The sequence below is a fragment of the Pinus tabuliformis genome, chromosome X (genome assembly GCF_031772625.1).
Source record: "Pinus tabuliformis cultivar Carrire ecotype Pingquan chromosome X, CPIR1, whole genome shotgun sequence".
Taxonomy (NCBI): Eukaryota; Viridiplantae; Streptophyta; class Pinopsida; order Pinales; family Pinaceae; genus Pinus; species Pinus tabuliformis.
In genome coordinates, this window is record NC_142308.1 from 464,429,776 (window position 1) to 464,455,132 (window position 25,357).

General features: G+C 34.9%; 1 protein-coding gene across 1 annotated transcript; it reads left to right on the top strand.

Annotated features, from left to right (window-relative positions):
• The first annotated feature begins 291 nt into the window (after nt 1-291).
• Nucleotides 292-1,884, top strand: LOC149140654 (expansin-B16-like). The gene is made up of 5 exons (XM_089451033.1): nt 292-463; nt 681-793; nt 868-1,064; nt 1,184-1,313; nt 1,404-1,884. The coding sequence occupies exons 1-5, from the start codon at nt 292-294 to the stop codon at nt 1,596-1,598; spliced, it is 807 nt and encodes a 268-aa protein (XP_089307159.1). The 3' UTR covers nt 1,599-1,884.
• Nucleotides 1,885-25,357: the final 23,473 nt, after the last annotated feature.

Consider the following 25,357-nt stretch of genomic DNA (forward strand, 5'->3'; position numbering starts at 1 on the left):
TTTAGGATTTTAATTTTAGTCATCGTCGCATCCGTATTCACATGGTGTTCCCTAAATATAAAAGGACGGGTGGGCCTTGCATGACGGAAATAATTTTAATGAGTGACAAATATGCAGCTGCAAAAACAAATTAGTTGACAATTGATTTAAATTGAAAACCGACCAACTTACTACAGTTCTAAAGGTCTTATAAATATGCGCTATTTTTCCATTTTCTTAACGGCATTGCATTGCAGAGGCTTTGAATCCAGCGTAGTATAAGCTTTTATGCTTTCTACCTTCGGTTCAGAAATGAGGAAGATGACGCTCTGTTTGGCTTATGAGGTAGCTTGCCTAATGTTTATATGCTCTGTAATTGCTCTTGGTGAAAATCTCAATCAATATAAGTTAGTAGAAGAAGAAGGTGATTGGCAGCCAGCCACCGCTACATGGTATGGCAGTCCAAACGGAGACGGAAGCGAGGGTAAGGGCAATGTTAAGTTCTTTATTTAGGCCGATAGTTGTTTATTATATTATTTCTAAATTAATTTTTAAATATTGAAGTTTCTAGTATTCAATCCACTAAACCGCACGTGAAGGTTGTTTGTGCTATTTTTTATATTATTTATCTCCTGAGCTTTCGGAGCCATTCAAGGATATGAACGTGCGAGTGAAAAAATAAAATTAATCCATTGTAACAGGTGGGGCATGTGGATATGGTAGCCTGGTGAAACAGATCCCTTTCCAATCAAAAATAGCTGCAGGAAGTCCTGCCCTCTTCAAAGACGGGAAAGGATGCGGAGCATGCTATCAGGTCTGTTTCGGTATTTATAAAGTTTCATGACTTCTTGATGAAAAGTTAGCTTATTGTATGTTTCATGTCACCAGGTAAAGTGCACGGGGAATGGATTGTGCTCTCAAAGCGCGGTGACGGTGGTTATTACAGATGAATGTCCTGGTGGAATCTGCTCAGGTTCTGGCAAAATACACTTTGATCTCAGCGGTACTGCGTTCAGCGACATGGCATCTCCTGGTACATCTTCGGATCTGCTTAACGCTGGAGTCGTCTCTATTTTGTTCCAACGGTACTCATCTACCCGTACTCGGTCGTAGATTACAGGACTTGCTGAGTTGAACTCCTTTACGATGTTTGTATCATTTTTTTTTTATTACTGCACCTTTCCTTTCTGATGTTATTGTATAGTGTGCCTTGCGAGTATCCGGGGAAGAATATTGCATTCCACGTCAACGAAGGTGCAACTACTTACTGGTTCGCTGTACTTATCGAATACGAAGATGGAGATGGCGATCTTGGAGCAGTCGATCTAAAGCAGGTTTGTTATTATAAATATTACTTCGATTGTACTCCTGTGTAGCAATATATCGTTGCAAATAAATTAATGTTTATATGCTCATGTATGCAGGCAAACTCTGATACATGGCAAGGAATGCAACAGACGTGGGGTGCAAATTGGTGTTTGAATAGCGGCCCTTTACAAGCTCCATTCTCTATTCGCTTGCAATCTCTTTCAACTGGAAAAACGCTTACTGCAAATAACGTTATTCCACAAAATTGGCAACCCAGTGCTACGTACAGGTCATTTGTCAATTATGACTAATAGTCTCATTGTACGGAGCTTATAGTCTGAATAACTTGTGAAAAATTGTGTCGTGGTGAACATTGCTAGAAGTGGAAAAAAACTCTACTACGCGTTCACTTTTATAAGGTTAAGTAATATCTAAATATTACCCAAAAATTGAGTCTACTGTCCTTGTGGAGATAGACTCAAAAATCTTTAGGGAAGTCAGTTTTAGGGTTGTATTAGGGAGATGCATTTCAATTTCAACTATATGTTTCGGTGTCGTCGAAGCTCATATTTCTTAGTTCTGTCAATTTTAACTACTAAATTTCTTTTATGCTCGAATTATATTGTCTTTTTTCATTCATATGTACAGACGTTTAGACTTTGATTCGTGAGAATAGATTGACATTTTCTTTGCTTCTCACTTGAAGATATCTGCGCTAACTTTACCACTGCTTAGTAACAGATCCCTTTCCATTTTACATTCTTACAAATATGTAAATAAGTTCTCCAATTCTGTGCCATTGACCTCCGTGACTGCTACACCTTGACTGGCCAGTCATATGGACAGGAAATTTTGTATGGACATGGTGATGCTGCATATTCCCTGACGCTATGACACTATTTACACACTTATATATGGGGGTCTGCACAAAAGTTTGAGAGTAGCTTGAGAGTCGAAGTTTCCTAATTTCAGTATAATTCTTGATAAAATTTGACGGGAAATTTTGGAAATAAAAATTTGGGTTATAGTTGTTTCAAAAAATTGGGGAGTTAATTTGGGTTATAGTTGTTTCAAAAAATGGGGGAGTTTTAGAAAATTTTCAAGAATTTAGATGTTTTAAATTTTTTTAATAAGACTGAATCTATTTCCACAAAAGCAATTAAAACACTCCCATAATAAAATTTCTTTGAAAAATTGTCACCAGACATTTGCGTTCCGGCCAAAGTTGACTCCTGGTTAAACGAACGACCATAAGTTTGTTCTTTCATTTTCTGTTGTCGATGCCAATTTGGTTCACAAGTGCTTCTCCTAGGAATGTTTGAGTGGCCCTCGATTATAATGTAAAAGTTACGATGATAAAAATAATGATGATCATTTTTTCATAATAATTTTCTACCATGCGGAAAATTTTTAAATAATTTCTTAACATCAAGTAATTTCCTAATATCCCATAAACCATATTCATTTTACAAAAACTCTATATACATAAAAAAAAAAATAACATTCTTGAAATTAATAAATTTTCTGATTAATCACATTGTAAGAATTAAATTTTTACAATATGATTAATCCAAAAAACTGTTCTCTACATTATAAATCACAAAAATTTTCGATTTAACATTCCTTACCTTTAATAAACTATATTCATTTTAATACACTAACCATCATCCTCATAAAGATTACATGACCACAAAAGCTCTATGGCGTATTACCTGCCTTTGACTTAATGACCGACAAATCAAGTTAAACTAAATAAATCATAATAATATAAACCAGAACATCCACGCGATGTTTGTTATATATTATATAAGTCATATTTAGGTTTTATAATTTAGGTAAAAATATTAAATTTTAAAGCTAGATTTTAAATATTATTAATGTAATTTATATTAATGTTAAATGTAATATTAATATTAAATCTAATATTAAAACCAATTTATTTGAATTTTAATATTTGAAACTTATACTAAAACTCATATTAAATATTAATGTTAAATGTAATATTAATATTAAATTTAATATTAAAATCATATTTTAAAACCAATGTTTGAATTTTAGTAGTTTAAACTTATACTAAAATTCATATTAAACTTTAATAATATAAACTCTAAAATTACAATTTAATATTATTTTTATCTCTTAAGGTTACAGTCAAGGGATACATACTCTACAAAAGAAACACGTGCTTTTAACCATTATGCACACTTAAGATGTACTCAACTTAAAAAATAAATATTATTAATATTATTTTTTATAAATCTAATATTATAAACACCAATATCATAAACCGTAATATTAAATCTCAATATTATAAAACCTAATATTAAACTTAATAATATAAACCCTAATATTAAATTTAATATTTTAAGCATCTACTAAAACTTAATATTTTAACCCTATACGAAATCCCAAATATTTAACACTACTATTGTTAATATTATAACAATAATTTATAATAATATGCTAATACTATTCTTATTATAAATAGTAGGATAAACACAAGGGGTTATTGATATTAGAAATCAAAGGTATTAATAAAGCAAAGGGATAATTAATATTATAAACCAAAGGGATTAATAAACCTAAAGAATTAATGCTATAAACTCAAGAGATTAATACTACAAACCTATGATATTAATATTAAAAACCCTATAAACCCAAGGGATTAATAATATAAACCCAAGCAATTTATATTAAAACCACAAGGGATTAATAGTATAAACTGAAGGGATATCATTCGTGTAAAAATACTATGATGTTTACAAAAGTAGAGTTTTAACCTACAAAATCTGAATCATTCGCACAAGTGTCTCTTTGCAAACCCTGTGACGTTGTCCTCTTGTGCATCTCTGATAGGGGCATGAGCGCATTAGGCGGGAGGGGAGAGATCATGTCAGGGCCTCGAGTTGATGAGCGGTCGCATTCGGTTAAAGGAAACTTGGGGGTGGAATTTCAAATGTGCGATGGGAGCATGCGACGAGCTCGCTTGTCAGATGACCTAAGTTGGGCGTTTAGGCAGGCGCACACCCGAGCGAGGCACTTGTGGATGAGCGATGGAGTGTGTGGAATCGAAGTATGGAGATTGAGCGAGTGGGTGGCTAGGGTGACGAGAGTGAAAATGATACACATGCGACAAGGAAATGATATACAATTATATAAGTTGGGACGACATACATATATGGGCAGGACAACGTGTACATGGAGGATGGGTCAAGCATGAAAGGTCATGACCCTTGGTGTTGCCACTTGATAGCACGCATATATATTAGAGGAGAATAGTGGTCATTCATTCATCATCGAACTCGATCGAAAACAAGCAAGAGTAAACAATCAAATCGCAGAGCAAGAAGGGCCGAAGCTGTAGGCAGAGTGTATGTGTAGATCTGAATTCGGCAAGGCAAGAGTTGGGGTTTCTGGCGAACCAAACAAGAGTGTGGAACTGTTATACAGGGGTGGGGTCGAGTTAAATATTTTGAATGCACAGTGAACTGGGAAAGAGTTGGCGCCAAAATGTTGGGTGACTTGAGCCACTACAACAAGCTGCGGGTAGAGTGACACGACACTGCATGCCGAAAGGCGGGTGCGAGGTAGTGACCTGGATCACAACAACATCGAGTGAACGGTGATTTAGGCAGAGTTGCGGGAGAGTGAATGGGGACGTTCAGGGCTGCACGAGGAGGCATAGTAGTGCGTTGAAGTGTTGGGTAGTGCGGGTAGACTGCGGCAAGGATTGTTGAGGGCACGGGTGAACCAAAATGATGAATGATAGGCATGGTAATGGCATAGGTAGTTCAACAGTTCGGGTGAGCATGCACGGGGGATGACTTCAGCATTTTGCAGGCACGGTTTTGTAAAATAAAGGTGTGTGGCTTGTTGGAAACACCGAATTGTATAATTTTATGTACAATTGAATTACATAACTTTTATATATATCTATATATATATATATATATATATATATATATATATATATATATATATATATATATATATATATATATATATTTATTTATTTATTTATTTATATCAAGAGACCCTAACTTCTGGGAGTTCCCCCCCCCCACCCCACTTATGATGATGTGTTCATTATTTCTGTTGTGCATTTATACTAATGAATGGTTAATTAAAGAGTTTATTTCCACTGCGATAATAACACTTTAAGTAAATAATTGGTTAAGCGTTTGGTTAGGTGTAGCCCATACACTTAAGTATTGGTGAAAAGAAAAAGTGTAGCAGTGTCACAACCTCCTATGCATGGTTAAAAGACTACAACTAGGATACGGGTGTGACAATTGGTATCAGAGCTTGATTCAAGATTTGAAGTACAAATACATCTTCCACTTTGTTATGGTTAGTATCGAAGCCCCACTTTTCGCAGGGCTTTGATTGAAGTTGAAGAAGCTTGATAGGGACAAGTTGCACAGTTGAAGTTGAATGGATTAGTGTATCGTCTTGAAAATATCACAAGCAAAACTAATGGCTGACAATGTAGATGAATCTCAGGTAACAAGTGAATCTAGCAAGGGTGTTAGAACAATTTTTATGGACATGTTATTGTACCGAATGGAGGAATTTTCTTCGAAGATGACTTCATTGGAAGCCGAGAATGCCAAACTTCAAGATAAGTTCACGACATTGGAAGAGGCATATGATAACCTCAATGCCCGATACGATTATACTGAATGGAAGTTTATACAAACAGAGAAGGAATTAAAGGACATTGGGGCCGCATGAGATCAATGTTTGGGTGAAATATTGAAGTTGCAGAAAACTCTTGATGATGCTCAGAATGAAATAATTGTTTTCAAGAAAGTAGTTGGGCAGGGACTGATTGGAGGGGCTGCTCATGTGAAATTCAAGGAACCCGATTCTTATGACGGGATGAGGATTGCCAAAGCACTTGGAAATTTCTTATGGGATATGGAGCAATATTTGGAGTGCTTGGGAATCCCTAATGATGAATCCAAGGTCAAAGTAGCTGCTCAATTCCTTACTAAGGATGCTTATATGTGGTGGAGATGGAAGTTGGATCAGATTGATAGTGGTGATGTTGATGACATCTCTACTTGGGATGATATGAAGAAGGCTTTGCAAACTCATTTTAGCCCATAAGATGAGACTTGGGATGCAAGGACGAATATTAAATACATTAAGAAAATAGGGAGTCTACAAGCATATCAACGAGAATTCTCTAGTGCGACCTTGGAACTACCTGAAATGGAAGAGAAAGACAAGGTATTCAACTTCATTATAGGATTGAAACCTTAGGCATGCAATGAGGTGAAGAGGCAAAAGATCAAAACTCTAGAAGAAGCATTTGCTGCAGTTGATCGACTGGTATAACATTATGATGAAGGGACTGAAGAGAGAAAGACGAAGTTCGATAAACCGAAGGAGAAAACTACAAAGGAGGAGCATTCAAGATCGAATGACAAGTCAAAGATGAAGAAGCCTCTGAAATGTTGGTTGTGTAGAGAGAACCACATGGTGAAGAAATTTCCTTCTAAACTGATGGTGGTTGTAGTAGTAAAAACTGATGGAAGGAAGAAAAAAGAGGAACCAATAGTTGGTGTGATGCTAATTTTAGGATCTGCATTAACCATAGAGGTTGTTCCAAGGCAGGATCATGACAGGAAAAAATTGGACTATGTTAGCATGAAGGTTGGGCAAGGCACTTTACTCACTATGGTGGAGAGTGGTGGAGAGTGGTGCGACCTATAACTTCATCAGGGAGGAAGTTGCAAGAAAAGTATGATTGAAGTTCTCACCAATCCAAGCTCGTCTTAAAACATTGAACTTTCCACCTGACAAAGTCATTGGTATCGCAAAAAACATGGATCTGAAAATTAGTGAGTGGTTCAGAAAGATCGACTTCACAATTGTGCGGATGGATGATTATGAGGCAGTATTGGGTATGGAATTTTTGAAACATCATGAGGCTTTGATTATGCCACATATGAGGAAGTTGTACATTTACAACGGATGAGATGATGAACCTTTGGGGGTGCCAACCATGGCAGTTATGATAGCTGGATGTAATTGACAATGATGAATGCAGAGGACATAAAGCAAGACAGAGAGCTTGATGGGAGGTTGTCTACTATAGAGGCAAAACTCATGGAGCAGTCACAGGTTATTAGATCATTCTTTGATAGTATCCTAGATTTGAAAGGCATGCTAGAGGCAATGGAAGGAAATGGGGATTCTAGACCAGAGACTCAGGAGGAGAGTTGGGAAGCATACATGTAGAGATTGGAGGAGGAAGATCCGAATAGATGGATTGAGCTGTTAGAAAAGGAGGATGGAGAACCATCAGCTTTCCCATCCCCTACCTCTTCTTAAACTGACATGAGGATGAGGCTAATTGTATTTTTCTCATGGCAGTGAGTCCTCTATATTTTATGATAAGGAACATGGGGTGAGATGCACATGATTGACAGCAGGATGTGAAGATAGTCATGATGATGTGAGGAGAATGCGTTCTTGTGGAGGCGATGTTACGGTTTGATTAGTTTCCCAATTAATCACCATCATAGGGGGATCCAGAACATGATTTTCTTGCATAGTTTGATGCGATTGGAGCATGAAGTAGGTCATGGGTGGAGATATTTGGCTGCCCACATATATGGATATGTCTTAGCGATGGAGGTTGCTAAGATGGTGTTGCTGAGGATGACAACATTTTCGGAGTGGTGGAGGATGCCAGCGCCTCGAGTTGACAAGCACCCGTATTCAGTTAAAGGCGATTCGGAGGTGGAATTTCAGATGTACGATGGGAGCATGCGATGGGTGAGCGCGTTGGGTGAACCGAGATGGGAATTCGACTGGGTGCACGACCTGGCAAGGCACCCATGGGTGAGATATGGAGTGTGTGGAACCGAAGTATGGAGATCAAGTGAGTAGGTGGCTAGGCTGACGTGAGTGGCAGTGATAAAAATGTGATGGGACAATGATATATATTTATACAAGTTGGGCCGACATACATATATGGGTAGGCTGATGTGTACATGGAGGATGGACTGGCCATGAAAGGTCGCGACCTTTGGTGTTGCCAAATGGTAGCAGCATACATATTAGAGGAGAATTCTTGTCGTTCATCCATCATCGAACTCGACCGAAAACAAAAGAATTGCATAGCGAGAAGGGATGAAGCCACATGCAAAATGCAGGTATAAGACCACAATCAACAAAGTAAGAGTTGGGTTTCTGGAAAATAGAAAAGAAGTTCGAAATTGTTATACAATGACAGTGTCAAGTTAAATAGTTCGACAACAAATCGTTGTAGCATCTCGTGTCACCTGACTATTTAGCGCCCAACTGGCCGAGAGTTGGGCGCTAGATAGTTAGGTGACTTGAGACGCTACAACGAGTTATAGGTAGAGAGACATGACATTGCATACCAAAAGGCCGGTGCGGGTAGTGACCCTAGTTGTGACAACACTAAGTGAATGGTGGTTTGAGTAGAGTTGCAATAGAGTGAATGGGGACATTCAGGGCTACACGAGGAGGCACAATAGTGTGTCAATGTTTTGGCTAGTGCAGGTAGACTACAGAAAGGATTGTCGAGGGTACGAGTGAACTGAAACGATGAAAGATGGGCACGGTAGTTCTATAGGTAGTTCAACAGTTTGGGTGAGCGTGCACGAGGCATGACTTCAGCATTTTGCAGTCATGATTTTGTAAAATAAAGGTGTGCAAGTCAAGGGTTGTTGGTAGCACCGAATTGTATAATTTTTTGTATAATTGAATTATAATATATATATATATATATATATATAAAGCAAACCCTAACTTCTGGGAGTTTCCCCTCCTACTTATGATGGTGTGTTGATGATTTCCATTGTGCATTTATATTGATGAATGGTTAATTGAAGAATTTATTTGCACTCTGATAATAACACTTGAAGTAAATAATTGGTTAAGAGTTTCATTAGGTGTAGCCCGTACATTTAAGTATTGGTGAAAGGAAAAAATGTGGTAGTGCCACACCCACCTATGTGTTTTTAAAATACTACAATCGGGATACTGGCGTGACAAATATGACTTCTCGGAGTTTCCCCTCCTACTTATGATGGTGTGTTGATGATTTCCGTTGTGCATTTATATTGATGAATGGTTAATTGAAGAATTTATTTGCACTCTGATAATAACACTTGAAGTAAATAATTGGTTAAGTGTTTCATTAGGTGTAGCCCGTACATTTAAGTATTGGTGAAAGGAAAAAATGTGGTAGTTCCACACCCACCTATGTGTTTTTAAAATACTACAATCGAGATACGGGCGTGACAAATACCCTCATATCGAAGGATATCATTCAGAGAAACGAGCAGCCAAAAAGGGGCCACGACCACAAAGAGAGCTGAAGGAAGAAGAAAAGGTAGCCCAGCCTTGGGATCCCAATGGCAAGAAAGAATCTAGGGACAATGTTTGCCAAGAGGAATGAAGAAACCTCAATTTGTGATTCCCATTAATAAATTGGAGAATTACCAAAAAATTTATGAAATATCATGCACTGATATGCAAGGTTATAAGAATTTAACTCTTTGAAAGAGATCTGGTTAAATGGATCCAACTGAAATGGAAACCAAAAGGTCATATAAATCTAAATTTTTGGGCTTTGAGTTTCTTTACAGTGATTTTTACGAGCCTTGAAGATAAGGAGAGGGTTTTTGAAAACAAACCCTACTTCTACTAGAATGCTAGTCTCTTCATGCGACATTTGGAGGAATGTTATAACCCAAATCAGGAAATATTTATGGAAGCCCTAGTATGGGTTAGATTATTTTCCCTCCTTGTGGATTTATGGGATCTAGATATATTGGATGGAATTGGAATCTCCATTAGAAGTTTTGTTAAGGTTGGAGATTAACCAAGATGAGGAAAGTATACCCCATATGCTCAGATCTGTGTGTAAATGAATATAACTGATCCCCTCCTAAAATTTATCAAGCTCGAGTACAAGAATGAGGTATGGCAACAACCATTGGACAACGAGCACATTCAATTTCGTTGCAGAAGATGTCATGGATACGAACACTTGTACAAATAATTTCCCGTAAATCAATATGAACTTATGGAGTCTCAGAAAGATAAAGTTGTAGCAAAACCTCAGGAAGATTTAGATGGATTCTAGGAAGTCCAAGAAAAGAAGCACAATACACAAAATACGTCAGGTTAGACAAATAGCAGCCTTGCAAGGCTCTTAAAAACCATAATCGCTACGATACCTTGATGTAGGAAGATGAAAATCCTAGTGATGTGCGAGATCCAACTAGTAAATAAAACCCTAACGCCCCTCCAAAGGGTGGCCAGAAAGCTAAGAGGAAAGTTGAGGAGGAATCATGGGAAAAAGATGGACATGGGAAAAATAAATATCAAGTCAGTATGGAAATAGTTGGAATGAAGGAGGATCTCAGTGTAAAATAAGATATCATGAAACATCTATTGAATGAATGGAGGAATCTGGATGAAAGATTCATTCATGAAGACCAAAAGAAATTATGAAAGGAAAAATCTCAATAATATCAAGCTAAGCAAGGCTCAGTCTCTTTGGATCAACTACATCACTTGGTTTCTCACCCAAGCCAAGGCGCATAGCCAAGTGTATCTAGAAGAGGAGGTAAGAAAAGCAGCCGAAATAATTTGTGAGCATCCATACAGATGATGGGTGATTTGCTGGTGAACTCGGGTAGAGTGGTGCTACTATCCACATTCTTCCACCAAATTAGTAAGCCTTACAAATGATTATTACATCCTATAATGTATGAGGCCTCAATAGTAGAGGGAATCAATGGTACTTGAAAGACCGACTTAAAAGAGACAAACTAAGTATGATGATTCTCCAAGAAACTAAAATCTCGGAGACTAGACTAAAAGAAATGGTTAGGTATTTCAAACCCCAGTATGAGGAAGTAGCCGAAGATTCCAAAGGGAGTGCCGGAGGGCTCACTATCTTATGGAATCCTACTGAAATTACAATTGAAGACTGGGTTGGTATGCCTCAAATTATCTCAAGAAAATTCTAACACATTGGTACTCGGATTGGGCCCTACTGTCAGGGGTATATGGGCCTCAAATTCGAGGGAAAAAAGGGGTTTTCCTTTAGGATATCAGAAAACTCAGAAGACTATTCCCATAGGAGATGTGGATTTTAGGAGGCAACTTAACTTGATCACATCGCTGGAAGAAAATAAGGGCGACTTGTGCCATATGGATGCCGAAAAGAAACCATTCTAGGAAAAAATTGAGGAGATGCATTTAGTGGATCTACCAATAAATAATGGGGTGTATACTTGGAACGATCAATGTAGAGGCACACATCAAGTAGCTTCACAAGTTGATAGATTTCTAGTGACGGAGCAGGTTATTAGTAGGGATATTTTCCTCGAAACCTCCATTCTCCCATGCATGGGTTTGTACCAATGGCCAATCCAGTTGGAGATTGACCTAAAAACAACGCGTAAAAATTGTCCTTTTAGATTTGAATATTTCTGGTTGAGGGACCCCTTGTTTATGCAAAAAGTGGAAAATAGGTGGAAAGGGAGTTCAATCCAAGGGAGGAAGCACATGCACACTTTTCAGCTAAAATTAAAGGACCTGAACACCCAAATCAAGGAGTGGAATCAAGAAGATTTCGGTAACATTATGAAAGATCAAGATCAACTTCATAATAATTTGCAAGAAATATAACAAAAAATAATTAGCGAAGGCTGATCTGGGAGCCCCTCAGTGGAGGAGGGACAACTAGTAAACCAAATGGAGGAGAGAAGGAAACAAGAAGAAATTATGTGGAAGCAACAATCTAAAATATAAAAACTTTGTGAAGGGGAGAAGAATACTTGGTTTTTCCACAAAGCTATGATCCAACATCGAAAACATAATAGAATATTATCCCTGAAGGATGGTTCAGGGAACAAAGTCATTCAACATGAAGATATGGAAAGACTGGTGGTAAACCACTTCTAGTGTCGAAACCTCCCAAGGATAGATTAGAATTTATTTGAAGAATAACTCGACATGTTCCACAACTCATCTCTCGTGACCATAATTTGGATCTCATGTGAGTGGTTACCCTAGAGGAGACAAATGATGTTGTCAAAGGGATGGCTAAAAAAGCACCAGTGTCAGATGGGTTCAGTGGAGAATTCTATCAGGTTTCTTGGAGCTTCATCGATAAAGATATTCTGGAGGTGGTTAAGGAATCTCGTCATAACCAGAATGTATGTTTGGGATTCAATCGAACGTTTACTACTTTAATTCCTAAAACAAACAAATTTGAAGACCCTAAGGGCTTTAGACCAATCATCTTGTGTAATTTCATTTACAAGATCATTTCCATGGTTATTTTTAAGCATCTCAAGCCTCTCTTACTTGGCCTTATCTCCCCTGAAAAAACTAGTTTTGTGGAAGGCCGTCAAATCCTAGACGATATTATTACTTCACAAGAACTTGCCCATTTCTTGAAGCAGCGAAAAATTCCTGGCATGATGATCAAGATGGACCTATCTAAGGCTTATGATCAGCTAAGTTAGACCTAACTTATCAGTATTCTTAAGTCTTTTGGCTTTGAGCAATGTTTGTTGAATTATATTTCGTCTCTTATCTCATCTCCTATTTTTTCAATCTTGCTAAATGTTTCTCCCTCCTAAACCTTCAAACCTTCCCGCAGCCTAAGACAAGATGACCCAATCTCCCATTTTCTCTTTACTATAGTAGCCGAGGGATCATCGGCTCAATCATCCCAAATCAAGGGTCTTTATCCTTTGGGTAACGATCTTCCCATTACCCACCAACAATTTGTGGATGACATTATGTTATTCTATCAAGTGTTGTTAAGGGAAGTGAGGAGGGTCAAAGTTATTCAGTAGGATTTCATGTCAACTTCAAGCACCTAAATCAATAATGAAAAGTCAAATATATTTTTCTTCAATACCCCTGTGAAAATAAAAACCTTCCTTTCTTAGGTGCTTGGCTTTGGGATCAGTTCATTACCTATCAAATATATGGGAATGCCTCTGGTGTCTACCTCCTTAGAAACTTTGTGTTGGCAAGGCATGCTCCAAAAGATTCAAACAAAGCTGAGCAATTGGGATTTTCGAGTGCACAATATAGTAGGTAGGATTGTACTCCCTAAAGTAGTTCTCCTAAGTCGATCTCTATCTACCAGCTCTCTAGGATGGCTGCCCCTAAATCTTCTTCCAATTCTATGATATATATTTTTAAAAAGTTCTTCTGTGGTGGAGAATAATTGAATAAATAAGCTTTGGTTTCGTGGCTCCATCTCACAAAATCTAAGATGGCTGGGGGTTTACGCCTCAGGGATCCATTCATTCTGAATAAAGTCATGGGTGCTAAATTATGGTGGCATTGGATCAAGGGAGGACAAGACCTATGGAAAAAAACATGGACCAGAAAATACAACATGCCGCTACAGACAAAGGACATTCTCTGATACCAGGATCCTCCTAAGGGCTCTTCAATATGGAACTTGACAGCTAGAAATAGAGATCTAATCACCTAAAATGTTTTCTGGGAAGTCAGAAATGGAAAACGACACTATTTTGGCAATATTCATGGAAATAGAGAGAGAAGTTGTTCAATTGGCAAGACCTTAGGGAGATATTTCTTTACACAACTAGTCATAATTATTAGCAGGTGGAACAATTCTGGAAACCCTCGTTAGTGCCCTAGAGATGGAGGAAATGGAAGACACATCAGGATTGACCTAATTCACCCACATTAGATCAATGGCAACAGTTGGACAAATAATTACAATCACGAAAAATCACCATCCTGGATGGACCAGACATTCTTAGATGGGGTTACTCTACCCAGAGTATCTTTAATATTAAGGAAGCATACAAACTTTAATCGGAGGATATTCAAAATCAAGACAACCAACTATGGAAGAAGATATGGTCTGGATGGTTTTGGCCCAAAATAACTTACTTCTTATGGTTGGTTTATATAGGGAGAATCCTCACTTGGTAATAACTTCAAAAACATGATATGCATGGTCCATCATTTTGTTTTTTATATGGTCAACAAAATGAGGACCCGAAACACCTCTTGAACTCTTTTTCTTTTTCTAATCATCAATGGAGACAATTAGGAACCTTGTTTGGCCACATGGATAGAGACTCCCAAACCATCAAGGAAACCCTGCTCTTATGGAGAAAAGGTATATTTTTGTGCTCGGTGCTCAACCAAGCTTGGGTACTGGCTTTGGGATTCCTCTTTTGGGATATTTGGAAGGAAATAAACAACATGATTTTTAAAGATCACCATAAACCCCCGATGTTTGTCTGGCAAGGGATAGTCCAAAATATTAGAGAAAAAATATTAGCAGAGAAATGACATATGAATGATTAACTAGTAGCTCTTAATGAAGCTATAATTCTAACTTTTTTGAATATGTCCCCTTCTATGATTGCCTCAAGCTCATGGAAACTTATATTTTCCCCTGTAGCATCTCCTCAACACTTCTCTACTCCTCCAGATGATTTTATTAAATTAAGTTTTGATGGTGCATCCAAGGGAAATCCGGGTCTAGTAGGTTATGGATGGATCTTCCAGGATTCAATGAAAAGGACGAGATTGATTTATGTAGTGAATTATGGTTTTTCAACCAACAATAAGGCATAATTTATTGCTTAATCTATTCTGGTTTTGGATGTCTTATCATGTCGTTAGGTGGCCAACTGACCTAGTTTCCCTCCAGTAGGTTGAGACCACCTAACCATTCAACACATGGATGTAACCTACCTATTTTTTTGAATGATAATGAAAAGAAAGGTCCTACCAAGATTACAAAAAAAACATATTATAAACCCAAGGGACTAATATTATAAATCCTATTATAAACCCAAGGGATTAATATTAAAAACCTAAGGGATCGTTAAAATTATAAACCCAAGTGATTAATAAACCCAATGGATTATTAATGTTATAAAATGAGGGAACTAATATTATAAACTATGCGGATTATAAACCGAACGGTTTAATATTAAACCTAAAAGATTAATATTATAAACCCTATGATTAATGTTAAATTGTAGGGATATAAACCCTAAGAATAATATTACAATCCTAATGGATTTTACACCTAACGTGTTTAAAATTAAATCTTAGGATTAATATTATAAGCCCAATGGATTATAAATCATAGGATTAATGACAAACCCTTGTATTAATATTATAAACCATATGGTTAATACATGAAAAAAAACATTAATGTTATAAACACTAAGAAAATAAACCCTGAAATATTATTATATATATTAGGGATTAATATTATAAACCAAAGGGATTCTAAACCCAAGAGAATATTATTAAACCCTAATATTAATATTATATACCCAAAGAATTAATAAACCAAAGACATTATAAACCTAAGGGATCAATATTAAACCCTAGGAATATAAACTCAATATAATAAACCCTAAGATTAATGCTATAAATAATATTATTAAGCCTCACTATTATACATTATAAAACCAATGTGAAAACCTAATATTATAAATCCAATATTAAAAACCCAAATATCATAAACCCTAATATTAAACCCCAATTTCGTAATGTCATAATGCGACGTTGAATAAATTCCAATGTAATCTAACATTATAATATAAATATTTTAAACCATAACCCAAGAGATTAATTAACCTAATGGATTATTAATATTATAAATCCAATGGAGTAAAACACAAAAGGAATTAATATTATAAAACCTATGGATTAATAAACCCTATTATAAACTCAAGGGATTAATATTATAAACCTAAGGGATTGGTAAACCCAAGGGATTTTTAATATTATAAACCCAGGTGATTAATAAACCCAATGGATTATTAATATTATAAACCATAAGATTAATATTAAACCCTGGGATTAATCTTATAAGGCCAAATGTTTTTAAAGCATATGATTAATATTAAACCCTTAGATTAATATTATAAACCCTAATATTAATATATCAAATATAACATTAATATTATAAATACTAAGAATATAAACTCTAATATATTATTATACATATAGTGATTAATATTCTAAACTCAGGGGATTAATAAACCAAAGTATTATTTATATTATAAATCGAAAGGATTAATAAACTCAAATGATTAATAATATTATAAACTCCAGAGGTTGTTGATATTATAAACTTAAGGGATTACAAACCCAAAGGATTAATAAACCCAAGGGATTAATAAACTCAAGGGGTTGTAAACCTAAGGGGTTCATACTAAACCATCAGATTAATATTGTAAAGCCTAGGATTAATATTAAACCCTAGGAATATAAACAGATTATAATAAACCTTATTGTTAATATTATAAATCATATTATTAAACATCGCTACTATAAATTATAAACCCAATATTAAATCCTAATATTATAAACCCATTTTTAAATACTTGAACATTATAAACTTTATTATTAAACTCGAATTTTGTAATGTTGCAATAGGACATTGAATAAATTACAATGTAATGTAACATTGCGACAATGATTGTTAGACTGATTGCGGCATTGATACAATGATTGTCTCAATGCAGTGTTGGATATATAATTTTACATTCAAATGTCACAATATTAAACCCTAATAAAAAACCCTAACATTATAAAACCCAAGGATTATAAACCCTAGGATTAATACTATAAACCCTAGGATTAATATTATATACCCTATTATTATGAACCTTTAGATTATAAACCCTAATATTAATATCACAGACCTAAGGGATTAATAAACCTAATGGATTAATAAACCCAAGGGATTAATATTATAAACCCTAGGATTAATATTAAACCATAGGCATATAAACCCAATATAGTAAACCTTAAGCTTAATATTATAAACCCTATTATTAAATATGAGTGTTATAAATTATAAATCCAATATTAAACCCTAATATTATAAACCAAACATTAAAGACCTGAATATTATAAATCCTAATATTAAACCCCAATTTTGTAATGTCACAATGCGATGTTTAATAAATTACAATGTAATGTAACAATGCTACAATGATTGTTAGAATGATTGTCGTATTGAGACAATGTTTGTGACAATGCAATGTTGGATAGATTTTTGTACCATTCCTATGTTATAATATTAAACACTAATACAAAACCTTAACATTATAAAACCCAATATAATAAACCCTAATATTATTAATATAAACCCTAAGATTATAAACCATAAGTTTAATATATTAAACCCTAAGATTATAAACCCTAGGATTAATATTATAAACCCCAAGATTAATATTATTAACCTTCCACAATAAGCCTCCATGGTCAGCCATGGCCATCCACTATGGTTCATTATAGGCCACTTCTAGATAAACCATGATTCCTAAGGTAAGTATGGTTCACCATGGCATTCATGTTGACAATAGTTGACCATGTCAACGATAGTCAACCATAACTAAGATGTATTAATCTATAAATATTATAAACCCTAACATAGTCAAGCACATTTATCCCTTAGGGCTATAATATTAATCCCTTGAGTTTTAATATTAATAATCCATTAGGTTTATTAATCCACTACATTTATAATATTAATTGCAAGGGTTTATAATTACGCCATAAGGCATTCCTTTGGAATGACCTCCCCTCCTTTCTTAGTTGTCTTCCTTATGCCTTTTTAATCTTATGTTAGACAATTTAAACGTCTTCTACCATTGGATCCATCTCTTGTGAAATATTACTTGACTCCTTCATTTATGCAACCTCAATTAACTAACTCATTAATTTGTGCCAGTCATAGATTCTATAACTCCAATATTGCCACATCACCCAAAAAATATAGTATTTCACCTACAATATTGGCATTTTTCACATTGAACGACTAAGAGATCTGGGATCCTAGAGCCTTCTAGGGAATGACTACGCTTACTAACTGTCATTTTGAGCTATTCTTCCTCCGAAGTCTAGAAATTTTACATCTTTCAACTGGGGTTAGTCTCAAAATGGATGAGGGTGTTTGTCTTAGTAGAGAAATGGGATGTTGTTCAAGATTCCTTGGTTGTGGCAAAGAGACACAACATGCTCCCCTAATTTATTTTTCCTTTTATGGTATTTAAATTTCATATGATTGTGAACCCTACTTATTTCTTACGACTGATGTTTACTCTTATCGTTATTCATAGCTTGATTACCAAAGTCTCCCAAATTTTCCTTACCAATAAGATGATGATGTTAATCACTTCTGCAAGGACATCATCTAATGCAAGCTATTATTGTTCGAAATTTTAGGAGCATGCCCACTCCAATGTTTTCCCCCTGTAACCCATCTAATAACAATAAGTTTATTTAACTCATTTTACTCCGTGAATTATTACACTATGTTATTTGTAGAGTGGGTCTTAACTCTATTATTTTCGACTTGATTTATTTATTCCTTTTGCTTCTATTATGAGAATTTTTAATCTATCCGAGGTTTCCCAAGCAAGGATAAACCTTGACGCATTGATTCCAACACTCACTTCAAACAAAAAAGGCCTCAATTAGGTCTCTTTATGGTTTTTTATTTTAGTACAGTGTCTTGTACTATGTCATTTAGGTTATTTGACACCAAAACCCAATATTTGTCTCCCTCACTAAGGTCTTTGTTCATGAAATTCTCTTAACTCAAAGAGAAATAGTGGTTGTTCCCTAATTTTGTGTTCGATGAATAACATAGCCGAAAACACACTCTTTCATTATAGATTTGAACCTGGATTCCTGGAGCATCAAACCTTTCAGTTAGGTATAACTGATTTATTATAGTTAGAGTCTACTCATGCAACCTATGTTGTTGTCATTCTTGAACTGAAGGTAAGTTTGTTTGAGTGTTTCTCTCCAAAACTTAGCATTTCAAATATAAACATGAAGATTGATCATGCATTGGGATGTTCTTACAACAAACGAGAAGTGAACACATGATCAAGAAGGATGTTTTGAATGTTAAGGTTGCATTTGCTTCTATCTTGGAAATAGTCATTTCCCTTTCTTGAATGATCATAAATAGTTTTATTTTGTGAAAAGTGATTATCCTTAACTCATGCTCAAGTAATTTTGTCTGTCGAAGACTAAATTAGGTTAGAATAAATTCATCAAAGAGTTTGGATTTTTACAAGTGGAAGTTTTGGATGTCCATGGAAAGACACAATAAGGGAGATAGAACAAAGATCAATTTTATGACATAAAAAATATTTCCTCTTATTAACTTTGTACAACTTTTATTATTCACTATATGAAACAAGACAACATTATTATGTTTTTACAATGCAAGTGTTGTACCTGGTGACTTTAAAATATATGTGGATAAGGCTTCAACACAAATTACTTATCTACATATGTCCTTGTCTAATATCTAGCATGCGTTTTTTATGGAAGCTCAATGTGCTATAAATATTTCCCCTTTAGAATTGGAGCATCGTTTTGATAAGGTGTCTCATTTGACATTATCAATATTGAATATGCATGGAATATTCATTTGGACATAATATTATGTAAAGGATATATGACCTTTACCCCTTTTTTATTGAAATTCGTTTGGTAATTTTTTATTTAGGCTAAAAGGGAGAGTTATATGTTTTTCCCATCTAGGCAGTTTAATATCCAGGTATGGAGTCAATGGCTAAATATGCAGGACCATGCTTTAGAAGAAACTTTCATACCCATTCTTCAAGATTAAACTGAGAATAATGCATTTTTTAAGATGCTCTTAACTGCAATAGAACAAGAGGAACAATGATTCTCAAATATATCAAATTTTCAAGTCATGAAGCTTATAATAATAATTTTTAGTCAGTTAATGTATTCATATGTATCTGAAAATCCATAGTAATTTTATCCTTTCTCACCTATATGACAATGCGTGTACATTTTTCAGTAAGTGATGATTCTAATATTTTCCTATTAATTCTAATAGACTATATTTTTCCTATCAATCACAGTTTCCATGTCCAAGGACAAATTTCTTATACACTTCTATAAATCTTGTAGCCATTGTGCATATACCAAACGTAGAATGTGAGAATGCCAACAATATTACCTCATGTTTTTAAGCATTAATGTTTCTTCTAGTTTCTCTTCCATTTCCAAAGTTGCTACTAAAAATTTAGACTCGTCAATGATGATTCCTTAATACATTCCACTATTTGATAAAGGAAACTTGATATCTAGAAAAAAAAAATTGTGTGTGCATATACATTGTGAAACATGGATTCTAGCTCTAGATTATTCATTTTCATGGCATCATTGTGCCAAGTAATTCAACACTCTACATTTTTTGTACTTGTATTGTTAAGAGAGATGTCCATGTTAACTTCAAAGTGATTCAGTCCTACATCCTTATGAAATGTTATGGAGCCAAAGGCATTTTCCTTATTTTTTTGTAAGAAAGTTTGCGCTGTCCTTGTTTGCATGGTTCAAACCCTAAGTCTTCATGAATTGACAATAGTTCCCATTTTTCATATACAATATCGACCATCCTATGCATAATTAATTTTATGGCCTACAACTAGATATGAAGTATGCTATTTTGCTATGCGTTCATATATTGATATTCTTTAGGCCACATATTCTCTAATATTTTAACATGTGCATTTTCTAGAACATTTCTTTGCAAGTGTCAGTAAGTTGTCACTAATTGTTCATCATCAATATCTTTAGGCAGTGCTGCTAAATTCTTCATATTCAATCTTCAAAAGGAAACACCCTCCTCCTTAGGCAGTGTGGCTTGATATAGATCACCTAATCAGGTTAGCAAGAAAGATGGTGACACTAATAGCGATGGGAGGACCTCAACAAATATTTCTTGTGACTTTATAAAATATTTCTTTGAGATATCTGATGTTATGTAAAATATTCTTTTGATGGCTACATTCAGATGAAAGGTGATCGATTTAAATGAGAAATGAGTTATGGTTGCTTGATGCCAAAATACAAAAGTGAGAAGCTATAATGTTTATGTGCCACAAGTGAAGAGCTACAATATTCCTATACAATATGCTAGCAGACTTAACATTATGGACTACATATTTCTTTGCATAGTAGAAAGAACTTGAGTTCTAAATTGTCTTGTTTTGTAGTTATACAACTAGAGAGTTTGTATTTATATTTACTAATATTATAACAAACAACGGTAAGTCTTATGCCTCTCCAGTTCATACTTGGCCAAATTGTGAGAGGTTTTCTGAGGTAATGTGTTGACTTTCATCTTCCAAGGAAGATCTTAACAAGTAATCTCTTAAGAGAAACACTCTACTGAGTTTTGAAGGAAAAAAAATGCATATTATTATTAAAGTCAAGTAATATGACAACTTTCATTCGCCAAGGATGGATTTTTCAGGCAATATGATGACTTTCATGCCCAAGGAACATATTCACGATCATCTAGGAGCACCACTTGTGAATTTTAAAAGTAAATAAATTTAAGGCTTTTTTAAGTCAGGTTTGATTCTCCTGGCTAGAAATAAAATCTTTTATACCCTTTTATGGTAAGTTACATACCGATAAAAGTATATTCAAGTATCTACTACATAGTGAATCTTGCCATCATGTGCAGACTGTTACATCTAGGACCCTACCCTTAAAAATTAAACAATGTTCTTATCTACCATCAAACTAATGCATTTCTAGCCTAAATGGTTATCTCAAGGTGTTGTTGCAAATGTTGTTGGGAATTTGGATTATTCTGTTCCAGCAGGTGTTTGGTTCCTATATTTCTATGTGATGCACACTAGCCTTATTTGATAGGTTTTCCAGGGATGCCATCCACAAATGTGGGGAAGCAACCTTTGCAGTTCCCCTTGAGGTTTTTATTGGAAAATAAATAATGCATTTCTTCATGGAATGGTTTTGGTTATGTACAAGTTGTCATATATATAATTTCTTTGTTTCTTTCTGGATAAATGTACTTGATCATCCACACTTTTACGTTCTTAATTCTTTGTTCTTGTATAACATTAAAATAATGCATTTCTTCTTGGGAATGAATCTAGTTTCCTTCAAGTGGATAGTGGACATTAATATAATTTCTCTCTTTATAGATACATGTAATTGAGCTTAAACAATTTTAGTTATTCATCCTTGAAATGGCCTCTACCTTTCTTGGTGACTTGAACTCTGATGTTGAAATATGTTAGTATCGCAATCCCAAATTAGATGCTTATACAACGTCAAAAATATTTTTTGACCATTTTTGAAACACCAGAAACAAAATATAGATTTGGAAAGAGCTAATTTTAAAATCATCCAGTCATGGGTGATGTATGCGCATAAAACCTCCTGATGAATCTAAAAATTATCTCCTATGGATTTTATCCTAAAATGGAGGGTGAAAAGTGCAGATTCAATGATATGCAACTTCTAGAGGGGTCAACTTAATAGAGGAGAATATCTCATTGGATATTTTATTACAAGTACCAATTAGTATGCCAACTTAGGGAGTCATATTAGCTCTAAGTGGTTTCAAAACTTATGCACCAGTTGAAGAATAATTCAATCCAAGATAATAGGTGGTGAAACCCTGTAGGGAGACATGAAAGTCAGTCTCAACCTTATTATTAGTATTTGTTGGAGTTGTGCTTATTTTTTCCCTAAAACTAGAGACAATAGAAATTTTAATATAAGCTATACCTCATTTAATTAATTTGGGTTCAAATACTTAGGCAGTTGCAAGAATTACATCGATTCATGTTTAACAATCCATATAATGAATATAGTTTAGGCAAGACAACTCCGATATTCTCTATCCTCTTCAAGTATAATTGTTACACAATAGTGTATGCATTATGATTCTCCATAATAGAGTGATGCATAAATCATATCACCATATAGCAAAATTTATCATCTCAATGGTGAGTGGGTTAAGGTTAAGACGTTGAAGAAAAAGACCACAAAAAGAGAGAATGTTATAAAATCTCAATCTATTTATTCACTCGATGTTATAAAATATTGATTATTTCTTCACTTATATATATATATATATATATATATATATATATATATATATATATATATATGCACCCCTATATTTTATTAAATTTTGTTATGTTTTTCCATTTTTTAAGCAATTGGGTTGTTGGGTTATACCATCATGTAGGTAGTATTCTTATTCCTAGGCTTCACATATTTTTGTTTTTGGAATTCTTTACGCCCACCTTTATTTCGAATTCTCCTAAACCACTACAACAAAACGACGTGATTAGCATCCCTTTTTGCTTCCTTTTTGCATCTAGAGACCATTTTTTGTGCTATTTGCATCCATTTATCAAATATGGTGCAAAATTTGAAGCAAAATTTGCACCAGTTTTTGCACCAAGCCTTGCACCAAGTTTAGCACCAGGTGTTGCACCAGGTCTTGCATGAGGTCTTGCGTCAAGTTTGGCACGTAATTTTTATTTCTCCTACTTTTGCATCCTCTATTGCATCCACATTTTGTTACAGTTTCATCAACTTTTGCATAATTTTTTGCATCCTCTTTTGCATCATTTTTTGCATCCATTTTTGCATCCCCTTTTGCACCAAGTTTTGTGTCAAGGTTTGTGTCTAGTTTTCAATCTACTTTTGTTGCATCCAATTTTGCATCCATATTTGCATCCTCATTTGCATCCATTATTTTGTCCACTATTGCATCCACTTTTGTTGTGCCACAATTTGCACCTAGTTTGGAACCTACCTTTGCACCCACTTTTTCTTCTAATTTTGCATCCACATTTGCATCCTCATTTTCATCTATGTTTGCATCTATTTTTCCGTCCATTTTTTATCCACTTTTGCGTTATGTTTTGCATCGAGTTTTAAGTCTCATTTTGCATCTACTTTTGCATCAACTTCTATTGCATCCACTTTTTCATCCAGTATTGTACCCATGTTTATGTCTACTTATTTATCCATTTTTGAATTTTTTTTCGAACCGAAGTTTTCTTCTTTTTTTGTATCTATCATTTCATGCACTTTTGTTTTACCATAACTTTTGTCATTTTTTGTACCTACTCTTGAAGCTGTGTTTTCTTCTACTTTTGCATCGACGTTTGCATCCAAATTTGCATCAAATATTGCCTCTTTTTTGCATCCACTTTTGTGTTAGTTTTATGCATGGGGTTTTGTATCTTATTTTGTATCCACTTTTTCATCTACTTTTGTTGCATCCATTTTTGCATCCAATTTTTTGTCCATTGTTGCACCCACATTTGCGTCCACTTTTGCATCCCTTTTTTCATATTGTTTTGCATCCAAGTTTGCATCTTCATTTGTTTCTTTTGTTGTATCCACTTTTTCATTCATATTTTTTGAGCCAAAATTTCTTCCATGTTTTTCATATATCATTGCACCCATATTTTCTTCCACTTTTTCATCCACATTTGAATCCTCTTTTTTGTCCAAGTTTTCATCAAATATTGTGTATGTTTTTGTGTCCCCCTTTGCATTGACTTTTACGTCATGTTTTTCATCTTATTTTGCACCTACTTTTGCATCTACTTTTGTTGCATCCACTTTTGCATCTAATTTTGTGTCCACTATTTCACCCATGCTTGTGTCCATGTTTACATTCCTTTTTACATCTTATTATGCATCCAAGTTTTCATCCTTTTTGCATTGAAGTTTGTGTCCATTGTTGCATCCACTTTTGTTTCACCACAATTTGTGCCAAGTTTTTCACCTATTATTGCTCCCATATTTACTTCCACTTTTGAATCTGCATTTGCATCCAAGTTTGCATGACTATTTCATCTATTTTTCTTCTCATGGTCAAGTTTACCATTTCTTCACATAACATAATGGTCACAGGTGCATCCCCACTAGGAGAATGCCCTACATTTCCCCCTTGTGGAGGTGCAATATTTGCAACAATCATGATTTGGCATTGTTGCTGAGGTGGGAAAGGATTGTTCAACACAATAGGTTGTGTGGTGGGATTTCACTAAGTATTGTTCTCATTGACCTCATCCAAATGTGGAAAATGATGTTTCATATGGCCCCTAACAAAAATCTTATGTGGGAACTTTAGCTTTCGCTCTTTCTTGCTCATGGAATTGGTGTTTAGGGCTTATGGTTCTTTCTACTCATT